Below are 23,204 nucleotides of genomic sequence, written 5' to 3' on the forward strand. Positions count from 1 at the left end.
TCCCTTGTATCTGTTTTGTTGCCACTTTTATTTTTTCACTGGAAGTCCAGCTGAATAGAGTCGACCTGCTCCATATTTTGATTATTTTCATGTCTCGCTTCTTTCGATGTGTTATAATGTGAAAGCATTTGCTGAAGTAAGAGTCTATTGTTAGCTTCCTCCCTCTTTGTTTTAAAATGACTCTTTGATTCTTCGAGTCATCACATTTTGTATAGCCCTGGTCATTCATGTACCAACAAAGCTTAGAGAAAAGTTGTTCTACTGTGCTAGTATAAACTTTAAAGTCTGAAAAACCCTTAAATTATTAAGAAAAACCCCTTATTCATTATTTAAGTTAACAAATTCCACAATACTTTTACAGTAAATTCTACTTTTACCGTACAATTCCTTGATTTATGGCACGTAAGCTTCCATGAACGTCAATATATATCAGGATTCTTCTTTACACAGATCTCATTACCAGCATTTCCAATAAACCAATCTGTGACTGCAGACAAATTCTCTCCTAATAGCATATTTATTTTATTTTCATCAATTTACATCATTTTTCTTCTGATTAAATCACATGTTGTCAGATACAGCGTATACAGCCAGAGACACCGGAGTAATCCATAAGTAGGAACTACTGTCTCCCCAGCATTCAGTTAGAGCAGTTTGGCCTTTTCTTAGTCACAATCACACAGTGAAAATAAATAACAGCATTAAATAAAAAAGAAGAGCCTGACAGAGAATAGACAGGACAGAGATGTGTCCAAATATGCTTAGATTCTAATCTGTTCCCACGTATTATATCCCTTTTTTTCAGTGTTTGTCTTCTTTTATATAAATAAATGCAGAAATAAATTTCAAAATCATCTGACAAAGGAGCATACAAATAAAACGTTTTGAGTTTTGCATTAAGCTTAGTTTTAGAAAACAACTGCATTTGGACCATTTGTAAGATGTGAAACTTTAAAATAAAGGTGGACTTTTTATTGTGTTCAGTTTTGTTTGCGACACATTTTAAATTTGGATTAAACTACTGTGGTCACTGATGTGAGAGCAAACAACAAATGATCTCCTTGTAGGTCACTACACTGAAAATGTCAGGGTGTAAAGTATCATCAGAGCAGCATAATGAGAGACCAAACAACTGTGTGTGTGTGTGTCTCCAAATGAGCACTTTGACCTGTTTTCCCTCCTTTGGTTGCTCTCTTGAGGTCTGTGGTCCAGGTCTTTGCTGTGTCAGCAAGAACCATCAGATCCTCTACGAACAAACACACATTTCAGCACACATACACACTCTCTCTCACATAGACACACACACCAACCGGCATCATACATGCTGACACTGGTCAAACGCCAGTAAAATATAAGAAAACAGATACTCCACAGAGCAAAGAGCTCACCTCGTATGCATTCTTGATATTGAGCAGTTGTCCCGTGGCGGCTACGTGTCCCACAATGCCCTTGTTCCACTCCAGTCGGATGCAGTTACTGGATGATTCCTCCAACGTGGATCCTTCAGCAACGTCAAACAGACGGCTGATCAAAAACTTCCTGTTGGAGCTATCCTCACCCACCTGGGGCGAGACAAACACACAGTCAGGGTGGCATGAAAATATCCATTAAAAATAGACTTTGTAGCCTAGCAACATTTTCTTAATGGGCAATAAAGCTAAGAATAATACAGTATGTACTCTTCAGTTAATTGTAAAACTGCTGCATTTGTTTTTATAGCAGTAAAATAATAAAAGGTGAATGAAATAAGATACGCACTGAAGCACTAATAATACTTCAGTGGTTATTCTTCTGCTTCCATCTTGTTTTTTGATTCACTACTCCTCCCAAAGCAAAAAGTACAACAAAATGTGTGGCCCAATCGGGGAATAGCATGCTATGACTTTTGGTAGCAATACACTGTATGGCGTATTTTATTTGAAATGAACAAACAAATAATAAAAAAAAATCCACAAAGAAAAAGAAAACCCAACATTATTGTTGCTCTGTTTGCTCAGACATACTTCCCAATAGAAACATCCGTCAAAGTAAAAACAGATCACTGAAAGTTGGACTTTATATGGCTAAACTGGCATTTTGGTATCTTTAACAATTTTAGCGTTACATTTATAGTTTATGAACCAAAACATGAGCATTTTTGTCTTCTTGCACCAAGAATGTGTCTCTTGTGGTTTTCTCTAAAATCTCCCCAGAGAGAAGAGAGCAGACAACCAATCTCTCCTTAACTTCCACTGTATTTGAGCTAAGAGCTTTCTCTTTAAAACTGGAAATGCAGGCTCTTTTCAACTTATCACATCTCACGCAAACTGTAGAAGCCTAAAAATTGATGTGTGCAATGACCAGACGTTTCTGCCACTAACAGTTTGCCATTTTTTTATATGACTTACAGTTTTTGCACAGTGAATTAAAAAAGAGTTTTAAAAAATTTTATTTGTAACTATTAAACTTATTCCATGGAATGTGTGATGTTTGTTGGTGGCAGTCAACTGAACAAATGGCATCACGATGCAAAATCAAAAAGAATAATCATGCATTAACTCATCTTTCCTGATAGCGCAGTTCTAATTCAACCGGCAACAACAAAGTACTGGAGCCCAGTTTGTTCCTACCAGAAAAAGTGAGTAGCGATCCGCAGCGATGAGCTCATTGATGTGAAGGAAGATCTTATGGCAGAGTGCTGTCACATCCAGATGACTCGACACTTCCTTTACCAGCTCCAGCAGCCTGGTGCAGTGGTCCCCCCTGCTGCCACAGCCGCCTCCATCACTTACACCACCCTCACCCATTACTGAGCCTTGAAGATAGACTGTTTCACGGTCTGTGTCACTTAGAAATGTCAGAGAACCTTCTGAGTCCTTGACCACGATCGGTCTTAGAGGGCGGTCAAACTCTGAAGCTGAGATTTTGCGGGTAGGGGTGCCCGGAGCCGGGCTGGAAACTGTTGCTGGTGAGGGGGAGCGGTTCTCCAGGAGGCTAAGGGCGGGTGGGAGGATGGTGGAGGCAGATGAGGGGCAGAGCTCTGTGGAGGGTTGGTGGACCCGCTGTTGTGAAGAGTTTTCTTTGGGCACAGATGGCTGGATGGAATGGACGCGCTCAGCGAACCAGGCGTTCACCATCTCCCTGTCAAAACAGAAAACAAAATGAATCAATGTCTTTGGCATAATAGGATTGGAGATAAATTTGTCATAAGAACTCAAAAAAAAAGAAAAGAATGAGAACAAGGACACAAGTAGCTACTAGTTTCCTTTGGAAAGTGCATGAACTCAGCCTTATATTCTAATAAGGCCGAGTTCTAAGAGCTGGATCTCAGAAAATCTAAAAACCTTTAATGATGATGATGATGGCACTTTTAGTGCACACCAAATAGCTTTTTCCTGCTATTTCCTATGTCCCTAAGACACACTTTTGTTCCCTGTATGCCTGCCATGGCACATCTCTCTCAGACCACATAAAGATGCAGCCATGCACAGGAAGATCATGTCACAGAAGCATGGCGCTACCTCTTACAGGTATTGTGTCTGCTCTAGGTTGTTTCCATGACCTTGACACAACCACAGTCAGTCTAAGAGTGAAGCCAGTTTTGCCAGTCCAGCTATAAATCAGGGCTGCACAATATGCTGTCATCCCAATCCCAAAGTGTGCAGAATCAAAATTGCTAAGTATTACAATAAATCACAGACAGATAGTAGGCAATCAGACGGATCCCCACAATCCTAAATGCCCCCAGAGAAGTTAGAAGAACATCGCTGAAATGCTAAAGCTAAATGCTAAAGCAACACTAAAGAGTGTTGCCAGCATTGCAATGACAGAGTAAAAGAGAGGAAGAGAGGAAAATGCGGATTTATCACAACTGATATTGTTATTGCAACATTCAATAATCTCGCAATTGCACGTTTTCTTAATATCAGGCAACCCTATTTTAAACATTTGAAAAACCAAGCTATGATGGTGAGCACAGGCCTCCATTTCATGGATATGCTACCACCACCACCAGGACCTCGATATGGCATTCACTTGGGGGAAGACCCCATGGCAGACCCAGAACTCACTCACCATATAGCTTCTGACCCTGAAACATATTTGATTACCAAGAGGAGTTAAAGAGTGTTGTTGGGAAGAGGGATACTTGGATTTGGCTCTTGAACCAGTTGCCTCCACAATCCTTCTTCTTTTAACCTTTTTCACAAACCAGTTGTGCAGTATGGCCACAAAGATGAGTCCCTCATTAAGCTGCCCCTGGCTGTTAATAAGTCGCCAACTGAGTCCCAAGAAGGTGTGAGCTTTCATTAATGAAGCCAGTGTAGTTTGCTTTCTACTTCACGATTAAACCAAGGCCTCAAAGATTGACAGCTGGAGGAAATTTATTTAAATAACGGAAGTTCACGTTTCACATGGTTCGGGCAGCCTTGTGATCTGGATCTCTCTCTGAGAGAGTAGCAACAATCATACTTGTACTTCTTAGTTATCTCTAAGTAAATGCAGGACACAAAATTACATAACAGACATCATCTTTGCAGATGAACACGTTTTAACAATGGTAGACAGTAGTTTTCTCTGGGTCATTGTGACAAAACCTCTGATAATTATGATATATCAGCTAAATGTGCAATTTTTATCGTCAGCATATTTCCCCTGCCATCATAAAATGATCAATTTTTTAAAAATCACATATGATACAATTCAAATATGGGTACAAATATAAATATTAAAGGTGCTTTTAATATAATGTGCAGAAAAACATTTTTCTTAAAGATTATTTGTAACCAATAATCATTGCGGAACCAATGGTGGTATGGAGTGCAACTTGCTGGTGCTGATGTAGAACACTACACAAAAAAATCTTTTGAACATCTCCCATTTTAAATCCTACAGCAATCACTACTACCGCACTCAGATGGCCTTTTACCCTTTCCTGTATCGACCATCACAGCTCTGTGACTACCTCCCTTGGCAGCACAGAGGCGGAACAATGATAGGTCCCTATGCTGCCTCGGTCCTTTTATAAAACACACATTAGGTCAGGCAGCTTGGGCCCATCTTGAAGTGTTTTGTGCAAAAGAGATTCAGATAAACAGACAAACATGTATATTTAAAAAAATGGATGCATTTTGAATAGACATCAGTGTTAAACTAGACAGTAAAAAGTTAAAAACATCCTAACCAAACTTTCCAAATGTGCTTGTTGTTCTGATGAAACATCTCTGAACACTGGTAGGCTCAGGTAAAAGTTTTTATTGCAATTAAATGTCTCTTTCTTATCTTTTTTATTTAAAACATGCCTGGCCCAGAAGGCAACAGAACATACAACAAATATCAACAATTATATTACACAACAATAAAACTACAGCTTGTATTTAGCAGACAAGTAAACAACCCAACCATGTTCTAAAATCAGAACAGCAACAAAAATAGCCAGAGTGACATAGAGATATATTTTCTCTCTCTCATTAAAATGGATTCCAACTTCCTCATTGTGACCAGTTCTGAGAATTCCAAGTCCTTTTGAAAACTATTCCAGAAACTGAGCAGCATATTTATAAGTTGTTTTTCCCCTTTTCTGTTCTGTGAAAGTGTGGGTTGTACTGGTTGTGGTTTTTACTCATATAAACAAAGATAAGAAGTTACCCGTCAAAGCAGAGATTTGTATATAAAAAGCCAAGTAATGGAAAAGTTTAGGGACAGACAAGGACTGCTGTGCATGATTTACACAGCTAGTAAGGAAACACAAATCAGAAAGGTTTATTCCTAAACAAAAAGAAACCATTTCATTGTCAACCGCTTGAACGGTTTTAATCTGAGGAAGCTCAGCTAAATATTTCACACTTGAAAATATCATTAACTGTTTTGCATGCATTTAACACCAACTTAAGTTGTGTTGAATGGGACTGAACTGCATCAAAGGTAGACTCTAGAAATTCAAGGGTGAATTCAGGGATAGAAGACTGTCTTCTGCATAAAAACGAAAAGCAGAATTTGATAAGTTATCACAAAGTTAATTTATATAGAGCGTGAAGAGCAGTGGTTCTAATATGGATCCATGAGGAACTCTTTCAGCTTTGGGGAGCAGAGGGGAAAAGGACCCAGCGTGGTGGACAGTGTGGCACGCACCAGCATTGTGTGGAACTGGACTGTAAATCCTCTCCTCTCTCGCCTGCATCACCAGATGTCCTCTTCCTAGTGCTAATAATGGAATATCAGTTTAAAATGCAGTTCTGTGGAAAGTTTCTGAGCAATTAATGCCTTACTTGTTGTAAATAGCTGTTTGAATTGTCTTAGTTTGCAGAATCAGAGTCTAATTCTGACCAGAATGACAAGCTAATAACGGCTAGTTCAAGTGAGGACAAGACCAAAGTTTCCCTACACCAAAATATTTCATGCTAATGCTATCTTATAAACCACCATTAGTTCTGCAGTACACATATTTACAAAGAATTCTGTGTCTTTTTGCAACCACGTATAGCAGCTGCAGTAGCTAAGTGTAGTACTTCTGGTGCAGCGAGAGGCACTTCCTGCAGGAATATCATATTTCTGCTAGAATAACTGAGTAATGCAAAATTCATGACAGTGTAAAGGTTTAAATAATAGTGTTTGCTTGAACCACGATGAAAGACAGCAGCAGTTCACTTTGGTCTTGACTGCATTCAGACTAGTTGTTAGCTTGTCAGTCCTGTCAAAATTAAAGTCTGTTTCACCAAACTGAGGTTGTTCAAAATAAGAACCCCACTCCTAAATGTTCAGAATAGGTCTCTCCACTTCAGTGGTAAAAAAAAATTATTTATTTTGTAGAGGCTAACAGTGCAAAATGTTCCTAACTAAACAAAGGTTAATAGAAAAAAAAACATACAATATGTGATTTGAAAAATCTTGCTCTTTGTTTTACTTGAAATGATCACTTCAATTATGATCATCTGAATATAATTTGTATTCAGATGATCTTTATGTGACACCATGGGGAAAATCAAAAGAAATCAGCCAAGATATCAGGAAGAGAATTGTTTGACCGCCGCAATTCGGGTTCATTCTTGGGTACAATCTACAGCTGCTTGAGGTTCATCTGTTCAAACAATTATACACAAGTAGGAACATCACGAGAACGTCCTGCCATCAGACCACTCAGGAAGGAGACAGTTCTGTGTTCCTGAGATGAACGTGTTCTGGAGCAAAACGTGTGAATCAACCCCAAAACTAAAGCAAAAGACCTCATTAAGATGCTGCTGAAGCTGGTCAGAGAGTCATTATCCAAAGAGAAATGAGTCCTGAACAAACATGAGCTGAAAGGAAACTCAGTGAGGAAGAAGTCATGACTCCTAAACGACATAAAAAACAGATTACAGTTTGTAAATGTACACAGGGACAAATGATTAGAGACATTGTCCTGTGGTCTGATGAAACTAAAACTGAACTGTTTGGCCATAATGACCATCTTTACATTTTTTAGGAAAAAGGGCAAAGCTTGAACCATCCTAACTGTGAAGTACGGGGGTGGCAGCATCATGTTGTGGGGGTGTTTTGCTGCAGAAGAGACTGGTGCACTTTACGGTATAGGTGAGACAGAACATTATATGAAAGTATTGAAGCAAAATCTCAAGACATCAGCCAGGAAGTTAAAGTTTGGGCCCAAATGGGTCCTCAGCAGACAGCCTAATTAGTTACAAAGTGGTTTCAGGACGACAAAGTCAGTGTTTTGGAGTGGTCGACACAAAGTCCTGATCTCGATCTCAGAGAAAATTAGTGGGCAGAGCTGAAAAGGCGGGTAAACAAAGCAGCGTACAAACCTGACTCAGTTCCACCAGTTCTGTCAGGAGGAAAGGGACAAAAATCCAGCAAACTATTTTGAGAATTGTTTTTGTGGAAGGACATCCAAAACGTTTGACCCAAGACATACAGTTTAAAGGCAATGCTACCAAACATGAGCAAAACTTATGAAAACTTGTGACCTAAAAAAGTATTTTATGGTTTAGGCATTCAGCAAATGGAAATAATTTGGGAAATCCCAACTGACCTTTTAATACATTACATGTAAACATCTTGTATTTAGCACCACAGCCCTTGCAGCACATTCCTGTACCAAGTCCTGGCAGTAGAAAGTTGCCTCTGCAGCTGATCAACTTAGTTTCAACAGGTCCTCTAACACCATGTCATCAGTCAGTTCATGACCTCTTCCTGTTCTGATTAGAAATGATCAATATGACTATCAGCCAGTAAATACCGCATTATTTTACAAATCACAAGTACTTATTTAACATTTTATTTACCCACCATTCTTTTGATAAATGCAGTTCTTTCCTTTTGTGTAACAGTGACAACTAATAAAGTTTGAACAATTCAGTTTATCTAGTTAGGACAGATGGTCACAAAAGACGATCAACTCTTTTTAAATTAATTTTAAATAAGAAGATCAACAATATTGCAGTAAATTATTATGGGTTTTAATCAAGTCTTTCATTTTCCAGTCCACCAACACCTGTTGCACTGGACGGAAACAAACACTGGCAACACAGTGCAATTACAATACCAATTTTATCTCTGCAGTGAGATAAACAATTATGGTAAGCTAAGGCCTGGAGAGATATGTTAACATTTTGATTATCAACAATGTGGGATCAAAGCAAACACAATCCCTTTTTACTGCGTGGAGTAAAAGATAGTGCCATAATTAAAGGATGTAGGTTCTCCCACCTGCTCACAGACGCTGACAACAGAGGTGTCCTTCATCTCACACCATCAAACGATGAAAACCTTCCCTTAGATCCTTCACCTCACAGGTCTCTTTCAATAGCAAAAATGAGAATCGCTATTTTCATGTTGTGCGATTAAAGTAACTGTCGGAACCCTGTGATGATTTCCCGGCACACCGGCACGCCTTTGGTGTCACACTGGGACTTGGGAGTTCTTGGACTGATCCAAAAACTGTTTTCAGATTGCGCAAGCCTTTATAACCTTACCTAGAAAGACGGAGGGTGTCGGGGGAACGTTCGATTCCAGTGAAGTGACTCGGAGAAATCGTTCTACCTGACCAAAATATAAAAAGTTGTTCTGAGAATCAGCCTCAGGGGCTTTGATGAGGTAAAGATTAAAGAGCTTTTATAGCAAAACAGTGAGATCGGTTTTGCATAAAGTGAGAAAACAACATGGATTTATCAACTTATTTGGTGGCTGAACTTTATCTTTATTGGATTTTAACGTAAAAAAAAAGAACAAATTCCCTGGAGAGAATTTCATGAGAAAATACAGTTAAATATATTAGAAAGAATGAGAACGAGTTAAAAACTTCAGATTCAGATACAGACGTTTTTGTCTATGTCTCTGTTTGTCTGTTGGCAAAATATCTCATGAACCACTGGTTTACTTTAATAAAACTCTTAGAAAGTGAGGCAGCCCAGTTCAGGATGGCTGCCACGCTAACTGACCTCCAAAAACACAAAAATGGCTGCAACTCAGTCACTTTTACAGATAACGAGTTAAAATTTGGCGTGGTAGTAGCTGAGCGTTATCCCCAACACATACTTTGAGCTGTACACATTACACAAAACCTTTGCTTAAAACCTTGGCATTAACTGTAAACATAAACCCTGTCTGTCTGTTAGCAAAATATATTATGAACCGGTCGACTGATTGTAATGAAATTCTCAGAGAGTGATCATTGGATGTACGTCGACAACCGATTAACTTTTGGAGTCAGTTTAATATAAGATGGCCACCACATCCAACTGACCTTAGAAAACACAAAAATGAATACAACTTTGCTAATTTTACAGATACTAAGATAAAAAGTGGTGTGGCAGTAGCTGAGCATCATACCCACACATACTCTGATTGCCAACAGATTCCGTGTGATCTTACAATATTGAATGAGAATGCAAATAATGTAATTTACAAGGTTTGACCAAACCTTTGTCCCTTCTCATTGTAAGATAGTCTTAGTTTAAAACTCTGGTATGAAAGGCAGCAGGTGATGTGCATTCTTTTAAAACTAGGCCTCTGATTTCTAACACTGTAATTTAGCTTTTCTTTGAAAGCAGTTCTTCGGTTACATACTAGTTGATGTAAATTATTCCCTTTTGTATGTTTGACTGGAGACTAACTTTAAGGGAGAGTTAGAGAATGAGTGATCTGAAATACCTCATGCCTAGGTTTGCTTTTTGTCTTACGCTGGAGAAGGAGCAACAAAGGTTTTGTTTTAAAGAGTAAAAACCAGAAGACGAACAGGCCCCTGATGTCGACGCTGTAACTTGGCTTGCATTTGCTGCCCGTGTCCACGGTTATCACCTGACCAACCTGACGGTGCGGCCGTAAAACGTCTGAGTGTGTTACACCGAGAAACACGCTTCAGCGGAAAGCTGTAAATTCAGCTTTTCATTTCTCGGAGGACAAATGAGTCATTTAGACGTTTAATAGGTGCTTTAGGTTTATCTTTGGGACAGTAAGTAACAATCAGGTTAATCTTTAAACTCAACAAGGAAAAGCGACAACTGTTGCCCCTGGGTTCTTCACCCGCCTGAGCTTTACGGGAGAGAGGCAGAGAGAAAGCTACTGTTAAAGAAAACGCAGAGTAAATCTCTGCTAGAGTTTGTCAAACTCTAGTTGAAGTCTAGTGGAGATTTAATCAGAGCTCAGACTGCTGAAGAACCCGGGCAGCAGCTGTAGGAGCTCAGTCTCTCCCATCTGACCTGCTGGAGCTTTAACTCCTTCAGAGAGCTCCCAGGTGTCTCTCACTGTTCTCCTTCACCGTCACTCAGTTTGTGAGGACGGTCTGCTCTTGGTAGATTTACATGTCCTGATGATGGATTTAACAGAACTCCTGGGATGTTTAGATCCATGGAAATCCTTGTATCCATGCCCTGACTTGTACTTTGCAACAAACTTTCCTCTGAGTTAAATTAAGACGGTCACTTTAAAAGGATGAATTTAATGCAGTCACTTATTTTATATTACATATTTTTACTTAATTGCTATTATTATGCAAAAAAATAGACTTCACTTTGACATTGATGAATATTTTTCTTTTGTTTGTTTGTTTATTTTGTTATAAAGGCCAATTTATGATGATTATGATTGATTTATGACAATAGTAAAACCATAAAACATCCAAGGGGTGATTACTATTAATAGACACTTTAAAGCTTTGGAGCTTCATCTAATCACAACATAAGAAATTGAGTTCAAATGACATACAGTGGGTTGCAAAACTATTCACCCCCCCCCCCCTGGTATTCTTTCTATTTTGTTGCCTTACAACCTAGAATTTAAATGGATTTATAAATTGATTGTAAGTCATGGCCCTACACCAAGCACTCTAAATAACTAAAATTAAATGGTTAAAAAAGATCCACATGTGGAACCTTTTTCTCACCTTGCACTGTATACCTGTTCATTTGATTGCAAGTGGTCAGATACACAAACATTATTATTCTGACATTAGCAGAGTTCAGAGCCATTAGAGTCACAGTGTTGTTATCTCTTGATAAGCATAATTAGGTAACGGGCACAAAATAACACAGTGATTTGTGATTTCACAGAGCTTATCGTCAGAGAAAAGACTGAGGATTTTAACCTGTGAAAATCCACAGCTATCCACTTTATAAAGTGACCACAGTGGGACCAATCAGCTCGAAAACAATCAGAACAAACTGAAGAGAAATTCACCACACTGAGTCCTGGTTTCCACTCGGATGAATGAAATCCTGCCAAAACAGACCAGGTTATTAAGAAGGATTCTGCCAAAACGTTCATTTAAACATTTAGTTTAGAAAAATCTGTATTTTCAGAATATTTCCAATGATGGTTGTTTAATTATCTGCCAAACGGCAGCTGAAGTGGACTTTTTTTTATTTTATTTTGTTTTTTGCCCAGAGACATCCAGTCAATAACGCTGCTGCTTGTGTGGGGTCAGTCCTTTAGTGGTGCTCAAGACAGATTGGGTTCAGACTACCAAACGTATGTGGATAAAAGGGGTTTGGAACCATTTTCAATGCACACTGAGGCCACTCAGACCTGAATTTAGAACTATCTGATTGCAGTACAATATTTCAGGACGGAATTTAGCAGCAGGTCTGAATGATATAGCCTACAGAGTCAACACCAGTGCAACACATTTAAAGCCAGTATCTCACTGGGCTGCATATGTTGGACATTTGTTTGCAAAAGGAATTTGCGAGGGACTCTCTAAAATGTTCTTTGCCGTGCACATTATTTTGTTGCCTACCAGCCATCTAAGCTCGTTTTGTATCCACCTCTACAGTCACCCCAAGGTTTAGAGTTTAATCTGCTGGAGTACGCATTAAAAATGACAAATACAGTAGCAGCTTTAGAGCGTTTCTTCAGTAATAATTATTTATCACCATCGTGGTTTTTAGACCTGACCATTTGCCTGAGATTTTCCGTCAGAGGAGATTTTCCTTGCAGGTGTCAAAATAGAGTTCATGCACTCTTGAGACGAGCTGGAGACACTCACAACACTCAGGTGGGTTCCAGACTGCTTGGGGACGCTATTTTAAATGACTATTTTGAGGGAAAAAAATTTGCCCCACGAATTTTTGGAACATGTTCGAAACTCGAGTAACAGGGCTGCACGCCTCTGCGACTCAAGCCAGGAACTTGAAACCAATTGGATACATTCAGGAGACTCCCTCATAAACGTCATTTGTCAATGAATCTCAGCGACATTTTCTCCCTCTGGAGCCCAGTTTCAAAAAAAGAACCATTTAGGGGTTCCTAAAGCAATGTTTCCATGTGGACACAAGGCTGAAATTATTATTTTACATATTTACACGACCCACTCCGGTGTGGATGGGGCCTCATTCTAGTGTTTATACATCAGTAAGCGGCTCCGCTCACCTGAGCGGAAGGCTGCACATCCCATAAAACTAGCCCTGCCGTCCTGGGCCTGCGTCCGCCGCTAATAAAACCTGAAGAAGACCAGCTGACAGCGGCGGGTCAGAGCCGGTCAGGTGGCCTCCCTACCCCCCACAGGGCCAACCCTAATGCATCCAGGGGAGGTGTGGCTGAATCAATAACTCTTGAAGAAATGCCTCTCGACCAAAGCAGCAGAGTGGCTGATGAGTGCAAACCTCTTACAGTTAATGAAGTTTTATTTGTTTGTTTGTTTATTTATTTATTTATTTATTTATTTTTATCTGAAAGCATGTTTGCTACAGTAAAAATAAAGCTGCTACAGGCAAAGGCAGCAGATAATGTCTTTTTGCACGTGTTCGTGTCTGTCTGTTAGCAAAATATCTCATTCACCTCTGGACAGATTTTAATAAAAACTTGCAGAAACTAATCATTTGATGTACATCTACAGCTGATTACATTTTGGAATGAACCATATTCAAGATGGCTGCCATATCCAACTCACTTTAGAAGACACGATTACAGCTATGATTCATTGAATTCTACATATAATGCGCTAAAATCTGGTGCGGTTGTAGCTGAGAGTTGTCCTCAACACATAGTCCAAATGCTTCTCATTGTGCAAAATCTTCGCTTAACACTTTAGCATTAACCGTTGGAGCTGTTTGTCTGTTAGCAAAATATCTCATGAACCACTAAACAGATTTTAATGAAACACTTAGAAATTAATCATTGTATGTACATCTACAACTGATTAACTTTTGGAGTCATCCCAATTCAAGATGGCTGCCACAGCTAATCAACATTAGCCAACACAAAAATGGAAATAAGTCAGTACATTCTACAGACATCAAGCTAAAATTTGACATGGTAGTAGCTGAGAGTCATTCACAACACATGCTCTAAGTGTGACATCTTGTAATACCATAAGAGGTTGTGCATTAAGAGCTACAACTCTGTCATTTCCCAACAAAATATGATCTTAGTCTCAAACTCAGGCATGAAAGGCGGCAGGCGATATGCATTCCTCCAAGGAATGCCAGGCTTTTAATTGTGAAATACGTGTTTGTGTAAGGAATTAAATGGCTAATTTGGCCAGCTCTCTGAGGTCTATAACTGGAGGCAGCATTAGAAGTGAAGTACTTTCATTTATGGCACAGGGCTCGTATAATTATCACCAAGGACCTGTCCAACAGTAAGCAATGAACATAAGCAGTAAAAGTTAATGATTGCAGAGCTGTGGGCAGCTCTCTGATTGCGGAGTGGAGGGTGAAATGAAAATAATGTGATTGACTGAGCTGTGAGGACACGCCAGGACTTCCACACACACTAAAAACTGCTGGGTTTAAAACAATCCAATACCAAATCAAAATTTGGACCGAGCCAACCCCTGGGTAGTTTTAACTCAGCAGGTTTGGGTTATCAGTTTGACCCAACAAACTGGGTTAGGTTTTTTACCCCCCAAAAAATGGTTAAAATGACTCATTTGTTGAACTGTAGCAACTAAAAATATATATATATTGTTTTCTTGTAGTGAACTACAACTTAGTGCAAATCATGGATATTATTAAAGCATTAAAATCTAAAGCTGGGAAAAAAAAATATCTGAAGTGCATTTTTGTCTTTCAGTCAGGAAAATGTTCCATTCATTTACATAGAGGAAATGTAATTGGACTTAAAATTCGTACTGGAGCCAGCCACTAGGGGGAGCTCATTTGTGGCTTCAACTTCTGTCTTCCAGGCCCGTCTCAACATTTAGCTCTTCAGAATATTACGGCTAATGTTTTTGGTTTTGTAACATTAATAGTTTTTGAATTAGTAAGCTTATTTACAGTTATTCTCAAAGAAATGTATTGGGGACTCTTCAATTCCTTAAAAAAAATTCTCTTTGAAAGCTTTGTCAACATACAGTGCTTGCTTCAATTTTAGCTTTAATTTTAGCTTTTCGCTGATTTGCTTGTCTTCGCTTTTAGCTGGTGTTTTGCTCAGAGAAGTTTTCTCTCGACAGTGACTTAAAAGCCAACAATATATAGTCTTAATTTCTGTATGATCAGGTTTTTGTTGATGGCTTTTAAAAAAATGTTAAAAATGTTTTAATGTTAAAAAATTCATTTAAAAGCTGAGTAAGGCATAAGAAATGACTGCTGATGATGAGCTTTTTGAAGTTTGATCTATTTGTCTGTGTTCATTAAAGTATGTTTGCTCTAAATTCTGTATAATCTGTAACTGGGAAAAGGTCATTGATATTTCTATATGAATGATTTGATATAATACATCTAAAACCAATTAATTTATATAATTTTAATGAATATTGATCGTGATTGGCCCTTGGCTAGGACCAAATTTTTAATTTTGGCCCCATTGCATCACTGGGTTTGACACCCCTGGTCTAGTGCAAACTAAAGTTATTCACAAAGCCAACCAGGTTAAACATCTTCTTACAAGTCTTTTTTTTTTACCATCTTTACCTTTACGTAATAAATCCTAAAGCAGAGGTCCAGTCAGGTCCAATTTGGTCAACTTCTAGCTTAAATCAGCGGACCGTGAAGAATGACCCAACCACTGGGTCAAACTTTTTAAACTAACATTTGAACAAACCTGACATTCATAAAAGCAAATTTTACCATCTCTCCCACTAAATAAATACTGTAAAAGCCACAAAATGTACTTGACCCTTAAGAAAACATACTTGCCAGATTTTAATTTCTATCCTATATAATCTAAGCTATGACTGCTGGAGATAGGCACCAGCTCCCCACGACCCAGAATGGAGAAGCGGGTAAAGAAAATGGATGGATGGATGATATAAACTACTGTTAATGTTGGATTGCATTGTTTTTAAGTATTAAGACAAAAGAGGGGGAAAAAACTATACATAGGAACATTACAGTATGCAGACCAGGGGTGTAAAATATACTGCAAATTTATTTTTGTTGCATCATCAGTAAGGGCAATATCAAAGATGCAATAAATCATTGTCCATTATATTTTAAGTACCATACAGTCACGCTCTACATGCTAATAATATAATAATATATTTGGTCAGTTCAACTGACTCTCACTGGCCTTCATGCCACACCTGGTTCAGGTGATGGTGATGATATTAGAGAACGTGACAAATCAAGAAAATGTGGATTTATCACAACTGGTATAGTCATTGCTATAAAAAGCAATTGCACGTTGCAAGTTTTTCAAAAATTGTGAACTCAGTCTGTTGGTGATTTCATTATATCATTCATACCACAACCTTTCCTGTGCCTAAAGGTGCCTGATTTAACTGGGCAGATAAACTGCTGAGGGATCAGTCCTTATTGTGAGTTTAGACAGGCTATAAACTGAGTTTTCTGTTACAAAGCAGCCACTGCAGGGGGCCGAGGAGACCCAGCTTTCAGAAGCCCGGGTCCGAACCCACCCAAGCCCTGACCCTGCAGGCGGCAGCTGAGTTATCAGAAGAACCCAGCAGCTTTCAGTGTGCGGACACAGAGGGGCTCCACGGGATGGTTGCTTCTGCCCCATCATACCGGCTCTCAGGCTGAAACAAAGGTCAACTAACAGGGAGAGAGAGGACTGGGCACCGACCCACCTCCCCTCCACTCTTCTTACCTTGACGCCTTCCGGACAAAGTATGAGTGGGTGAAGTCCAAGTGGTCGTCCAGCCACGCTTCCATCCTCTCGGTTTCCGGGGAGCAGTGCTCCTCCATGGCGCTCAGGCGACGTCAGTTTACCCTCCGCCGGCTGCGAAGCTCCACTTGGTTTTCTTTGCTTTGGTTTTTGTTTTTGTTTTGTTTTGTTGCTATTGTTGTTTTTGTTTTTAATTTGCCGGCGTCCACGTCTGTGCGCGCGGGGCAGCAGCCGGGTACCGAGAGGGGGACGACACAGAGAGAGAGAGAGAGGGAGGCTCGAGCGGAGAGCCGCTGCTCGCGGACTCGCTGTGCGCGCGGACAGTAAACAAAGCGCGCTTCCTTGTTGCTGAAGAGAGCATGGGAGGACCGGAGAGAGGGGGGAGAGAGGGGGCAGTAATTATCCCCTGTGGTGCAGGCTGAGGCTGGGCGCTAACATCACTCACCTGGTTTGAAAAGTGTTTTGAAACATGAATCAAAAGAAAGTCATAAAAGGTGCTTGTTTTCAGAGTTTCGCTTTTAAAAAAAATTACAATAATTTAAAATTCATAATAGAAGTTCAAAAAAATTACAAGGAGTCTCTTGGGCATTTTCCGGGATCACTCGGAAGTGTGACGTAACGTGTCAAACACAGGAGCTGAACAAGGCAAGAAATAGCAAATACAGACAGTGTGGAGGTAAAATATCTGTAATTAATTGTGTAAACAGACCCAACTACAACAGCTGTGTCATTCTTCAGCTTCCTAGAGGATGAGAAATGGATGGATGTGGTTAGTTTAGCTCCTGGTGAGAATTACAACCCAAAATCTGGTGACTGACTGTGAAGTTAATGTTTTGAGGAGGAGCACCTGAGATACAAACTTTTAATAGAAGAACCACCGCCTGTCGGACCGGCACCGGCCACCTCCCGCTTCAAAGCAGTACTCTAGTTAACAAAACTTGTTTCTTTTTCTGCTTCCATTTTTCCTGACAAACATGGTGACAGTAACCTCCTTAGTGTCCTACAGCAGTCTACCACAGCTGGCCCCGCCTCCTGCTACGTCACCAATCAAGGACGTAACTCCGCCCACACAATCAGCTCACTTTGGGATTTTGACACAAAAAACTCTAAAAACAAGTCGTTATTATTTTAAATCAGAGAAATGGACCACTGGCGTATTTTATGATAGAGTTTAACTAAAAGAAAAACATAAAAACTTATTATGATATTTTATTTAATTTCACCTTTAACTCTCTGTAGTCCATCAAACACACATGGGTAAACAACAGCAGCTAACTAGTTTCTTATTTAGTTTAGCTAATAATCATGATAAAAAACAAAGTCTATAAGTTTTACCACCCCTTTCCTCCCATACAAGGGCAAAGGTGGACGATAATGTCTTTGCTCGTGTCTGTTAGCAAAATATCTCATGAAGCAGAAGACAGAATTTAATGAAACTTACAGAAACTTATAATTGGAACGAATAAAATCTGAACTTATGAGATTTGCAAAACATTTCATTCTGTTTGTTTGTTTGTTTCTACATTTACACAATGTCCCAACCTTTTTGGAATTTGGGTTGTATTTTAAAAGTCGATATACATGAAACATCTATAAACAAGAATGGATGGATGGATGGATGGATGGATGGATGGATGGATGGATGGATGGATGGATGGATGGATGGATGGATGGAACACTGATCACTTTTGAGTTTGAAGGTATAGTCAGTAAGCAGAGTTCAAATAAAAATGAAACTCTAAATGAAAAGAAAAATGGATGGCTCTGAAAAGTTGCTTTCTTCTCTAAATCTTAGCTCTTGTACAATGTGCAAAAGCTTGCATCTCAGAGATTGATGTAGTCATCATAGCATAACCCAGTTTTTTTTAAATCCTGAAGTCTTGAGCTCAGCATCAGCTGTGACCATTTTAGTCTTTTTGGAGACAGAAAAGACCCTATTTGGGAAAGCATGAAGATCCAGAGAGCGATATTTGATTGGACTTAAAATTGAAAGTCATTGGTGGAGTTGAACTTCATGACACAAAATCTTGTTGAAAAAAACATATTTATTAGTGTTTTATGGCATGCAGTACTGCCCGAGGGAGATGTTTTATTTAAATCTACACCTAAGTTTGTCTTGTTTGAAGATGGAGCACCTATAGGCCTACATAATGTGCAGAGTTACAAACATTTAAACACTACTAATGTTGTGTCTGTATCTTGTCAGAAATTAAAGTAAAGAAAGAAAATTAAACCTGGACACTAATAAAGAGGTGAAATAAGTGAAAAACAGCAAAAGGCATGAATTAAGACACACCAATCCTGAATGAACTTGTACCCACTCTGCTGTGTGCTCACCATGTCACTGTCCACAAAGGTTTTATGATGTATTGTGAATAGTAGACATTGTTTTTGTTTTAAGTATTGCCTCTGACTTGGAAAAATTCTAAATCTGCAACTGAAACAGTACCCTGGAAAAGTAAAAATGTTAAAGCTCTTTTCTCGCTGGATGATGACCTTACTCTCCTTGACCTATTAGAACATGGCTGGATTGTTGCCAGTTTGGAAAACCTTCTTCAGTGTGAAAGTTTTCAAAGCACTGCTACACTTTAAGTACTCATTGAATGTTTTTCTTTCTCCCTATTTTCCACTTCCTTGAGACACTCTCTTGCATTTTCACCACACTCTACTCACGTGGCACGACTCTCTAATACCGTGCCAGGATACAGCCATCTGCACTATGTTGTTTTCATGACCTTGTCACGATCATGGTGGTAGCACAGCCATGAGACCACCGTAGCCAGTCCTGTGCACAGGGCCCAAGGTCGCAGGCATACTACCACTGCTGCTACCTTGTTCCACCCTGGACCCTGATGCTATTATGATAAACCACCACGGACCTTACTACAGAGCTATTGTGCCTGCTCACAATTATCCACACCCTAGTTCTTAAGGTACCCTCTAAAACCTCACCAAGAACCTTCAAAGACCATCCACATTTTGTCTGATTATTTACATTGTTTCAGGGTTATTGTTGGATGAGAAGGGGGCCTAACATGCACTAGACCGTCATTGGGAGAGACTCTATTTTAAGGCATCCAGGTTTTCTTCTAACCCTAACTAACAGGTTTTAGTGCCTCAATCAAAACCACTTTTAATGACTTAAACTGAACCAAACAAAGTGGAAGGAAACAGTTAGTGACTTTATGGCAGAAGAAAAACTGCTGGAGTAATCCTTTTTGTTGGACCACTGCCACAACCTCCTTCTTCTGTGCTTACGTGTGTGTTTGTGGTGCCAGAGTTAGAAAGAAAATAATCCCAGACAACCAACCAATGTAGTATTACATTTTACTATAACTAGTACCCATTTCTCTTTAACTTAGGTTCCGAGTCTAATCAAAGAAAACATAAACCTCAGTGTGGCCCTATTAGGGTTTATTTTCCTACACTGCCACATTCTGCACCAAAGACGGATTTCTATAATATCTGCACAAGCCCACAATACAGCTGGTATGACGTAAACATCTGCTGAAGTGTTCTGTCTGAACACATCTAGGTCAGAGGGTCTTGGGTATTAGATGTAGGTCCTTTCATCTGTCACTCCCTCACGTCCTTTGAAAATACCTCACAGCAGTATATTGCACGAGCATTAATCTGTGGGACAATGTTTCAAAGAAGTTTCCATATAGTTAAAACATTCCCACACATTCCCCCGGAGAGAGATTTATTGGGGTCACATAAGTACAGTCTTCTCTTCTTTTAATAGACTAATGTGATCTCTCTTCTCTGAGGGAATTTCAGTAAAACATCACATAGTGGTTCTTGTTCATGTTTACCTTGCTATGTGAGAATATTATGTAAAGGACATTTGGGAATGTTCGACTACAAAAAAAGAAACATTTCTGAAACAACTATTGGTGGAAATAAAAGCTGTTTTTTAGGAGCATGTTTGAGTGTAGTTCTTTATGGGTCAAAAGCTCAAACTTAAACCTAAACTTAGTTATACAAGATCTTGTATCTGTATAACTGGGTTTAAAAAGATACTATCTTCGAAATACCCTTGAGTATTTTAAACTCCCTTTTAATTACTCTTCAAGAAACTCTGGTTCTATGTGTGACCATTTGCTTCAACATTGTAAAATAGGAGCAGAAAGATCCTTCCATCACTTATTACTATCTGCAGTTATAACAAACCCTGTTTAATACATTTCCAGACACAGTAAAAAGAAAATATGGCAAATTTTAATTCTTGGTTTTTGATCTGGACATAATAAAGCTATTTCGTTCTCAGCTGGGATGGCACAGCGGCGTAGTGATTAAAGATGTTGCCTCCCAGCAAGAAGGTTGCAGGGTTGCATCCCAGCCTGGGCCCTTTCTGGGTCGAGTTTGCATGTTCTCTTGTATTCCAGTGGACACGTGGGTTTACTCTGGGTACTCCAGTTTCCTCCCACAGACCAAAAACATGTATGTTAGGTTAATAACTCTTAAAATTGTCCCTAGGTGGGAGTGAGAGTGTGAATGGTTGTTTGTCTCTATGTAGCGCAGGGTGTCCTCTGCCTCTCGTACAGTGACTGCTGGAGATAAGCACCAGCTCCCCATGACCTGGAATGGAGAAGCGGGTAAAGAAAATGGATGGATGGATAGTTTCTCAGCTAGTTTTAAACTGAGGCCGTGATAATCTAAAATGAACAAGAACTCCTGGCATTTTATCCTGTGACATATTTAAACAACAAAAACTGTGTCAAAATATAGAAGTATTTGATATTGGAGTTGTTCTGCTGTAAATTAGCTTGAAAATATTGATTTTCGCAGGTTGTGTTTTTGGGGCTTGTTTAGAAAGTGTAGTTACTCTTTTAGACTTAGTCCAATTTGTCATATCTCTGCCCATTGAACAAAAATGGCTGGTTGCAGCATCCGGCAACAGCACTCTGCCTCTCATTGGTTAGTACTCATTGACTTCATTGGTTGGGTTAGTTAGGTTCCTCGGGGATACAAATATTGCCTATCAGTCTGGTAACAGTTAGAAACTGATCCGTCAGTCAGACTTCATCATTCTATAGGGAGAACATTATTCACAAATGGAAACATTTGTGACAGTTGCCAATATTTACAGTTAGTTCACAGTTACTCTTGGCAGAGATTTGGCAATATATAAAGAGGTGTATTAAGAATGCAGTGGGCTATCCATTACCTGTGATAGAGCAAAAAAGGTTGTAGAGAGGTGGGACAGCATGGTGGTATTGTGGAAAAACATAGGAAATAGCAGAAAACACTTATTTGGCAAGTACAAAGAGTGTAGCAGCATTATGATTGCAGGTGGTTTGCTGATTTTCCGAATCTGTGGTGATCCAGTCATTATCTCAATATATCAACCTATTAAAACAATACTGACAGCGTAGAGGTGTTGTCACCCAATGTGAAGGGGGCATTTTTTGTTAAATGTTAAAGTTTGTGACAGTACAATTATATAAAGATCAAACAAGTATGGTAAATGTCATCAAAATCTGTTCATTAGATTTTACATAATCTTCCTAACAGACAGATGGACCAACCACTACCAAAAGTATAACCTCCTTGGCGGAGGTAACAAACACCCTAGCAGTACTGAACGTTTCATTTAGTCAATGAATCTCAAAGTCAGAGGATCTCAAGATTTTATCGATGGAGTCTAATGGCTTTTAACATCTGTATCTGCATTCACTGCTCTGGTTTTCAGTATCCTCCCTGGTGGATGTTTGGTCCCGCCAATGGTGTCACCTTACCGGCAGATGGTGACTGGTCATCCCCAGAGGGAACACTCCCACCCCCCAACAGCTAACGACAGACAACAAGGCCTCTTAACAGTGTGAGGATGGTGGGGGCACAGAAAGATGCTGCATTTTCACTCTTGTCATCTGTATGAGATCGCTTTGTTGTTTCATTTTGTATGCCATCAACACTTTGCTTTTCATCTTTACACCATACTTTTACACCTGTGTCTGTATATCACCACACATGCTTTAGAATTGCACCACAATCCATTTAAATCTCAGCTCAATAGGAACTAACAAGGGGCTAAATTATAAAATGTTCTGCCTCTCTGCATAACAGAGATGCCTGGACCCTTGAAAATTTTAAGTCTTTGTTTAAGACACTTTTTTGTGTAGACTTTGAATCCTTGTTGACCTTGATGATATTTAGTTAATTGATTATGTAAGTGCATGTATGTATAACTGTGTGCATATGTAGGCAAATGGCCTGCACTTGTATAGCACTTTATCTAGTCCAAGGACCCCAAAGTGGTTTACACTACAAACAGTCATTCACCCATTCATCCTCACATCCACACACTGATGGTGGTAAACTACATTGTAGCCACAGCTGCCCTGGGGCAGACTGACAGAAATGAGGCTGCCATCATACCGGCACCACCAAACCCTCTGACCACCACCAGTAGGCAAGGCAGGTGAAGTGTCTTGCCCAAGGACACAACAGCTGAGACAGACAGAGCGGGGGCTCAAACTGGCAACCCTCCGGTTACAGGACGAACCCCTACCTCCTGAGCCACTGCCGCCCTGGTGTGCATATGTGTGTTTATATATCCTTCCATATGCACAAATATTTACAGGTGCTGGTCATAAAATTAGAATATCATGAAAAAGTAGATTGATTTCAGTAATTCCATTTAAAAAGTGAAACTTGTATATTATATTCATACATTACATACAAACTCATATATTTCAAATGTTTATTTCGTTTAATTTTGATGATTA

General features: G+C 39.4%; 1 protein-coding gene across 3 annotated transcripts in view; it reads right to left on the bottom strand.

Annotated features, from left to right (window-relative positions):
* The window catches only part of pde5ab (phosphodiesterase 5A, cGMP-specific, b), a 124,991-nt gene that overhangs the window by 78,697 nt on the left and 23,090 nt on the right, over window positions 1–23,204 (bottom strand). For 2 of the 3 annotated variants that reach the window (XM_017430336.3, XM_017430337.3), the window contains exons 1-3: window positions 16,456–16,803; window positions 2,610–3,120; window positions 1,389–1,562 (exon numbers count right to left, since the gene is read on the bottom strand). In XM_017430336.3, the coding sequence (XP_017285825.1) occupies window positions 1,389–1,562; window positions 2,610–3,120; window positions 16,456–16,553 (783 nt within the window). In that variant the 5' untranslated portion in view covers window positions 16,554–16,803. Of the gene's footprint in view, window positions 1–1,388; window positions 1,563–2,609; window positions 3,121–16,455; window positions 16,804–23,204 lie in introns of those variants that run through there. The other variant, XM_017430338.3, reaches the window with a different exon arrangement.

The sequence above is a fragment of the Kryptolebias marmoratus genome, linkage group LG7 (genome assembly GCF_001649575.2).
Source record: "Kryptolebias marmoratus isolate JLee-2015 linkage group LG7, ASM164957v2, whole genome shotgun sequence".
In the NCBI taxonomy this organism is placed as follows: Eukaryota; Metazoa; Chordata; class Actinopteri; order Cyprinodontiformes; family Rivulidae; genus Kryptolebias; species Kryptolebias marmoratus.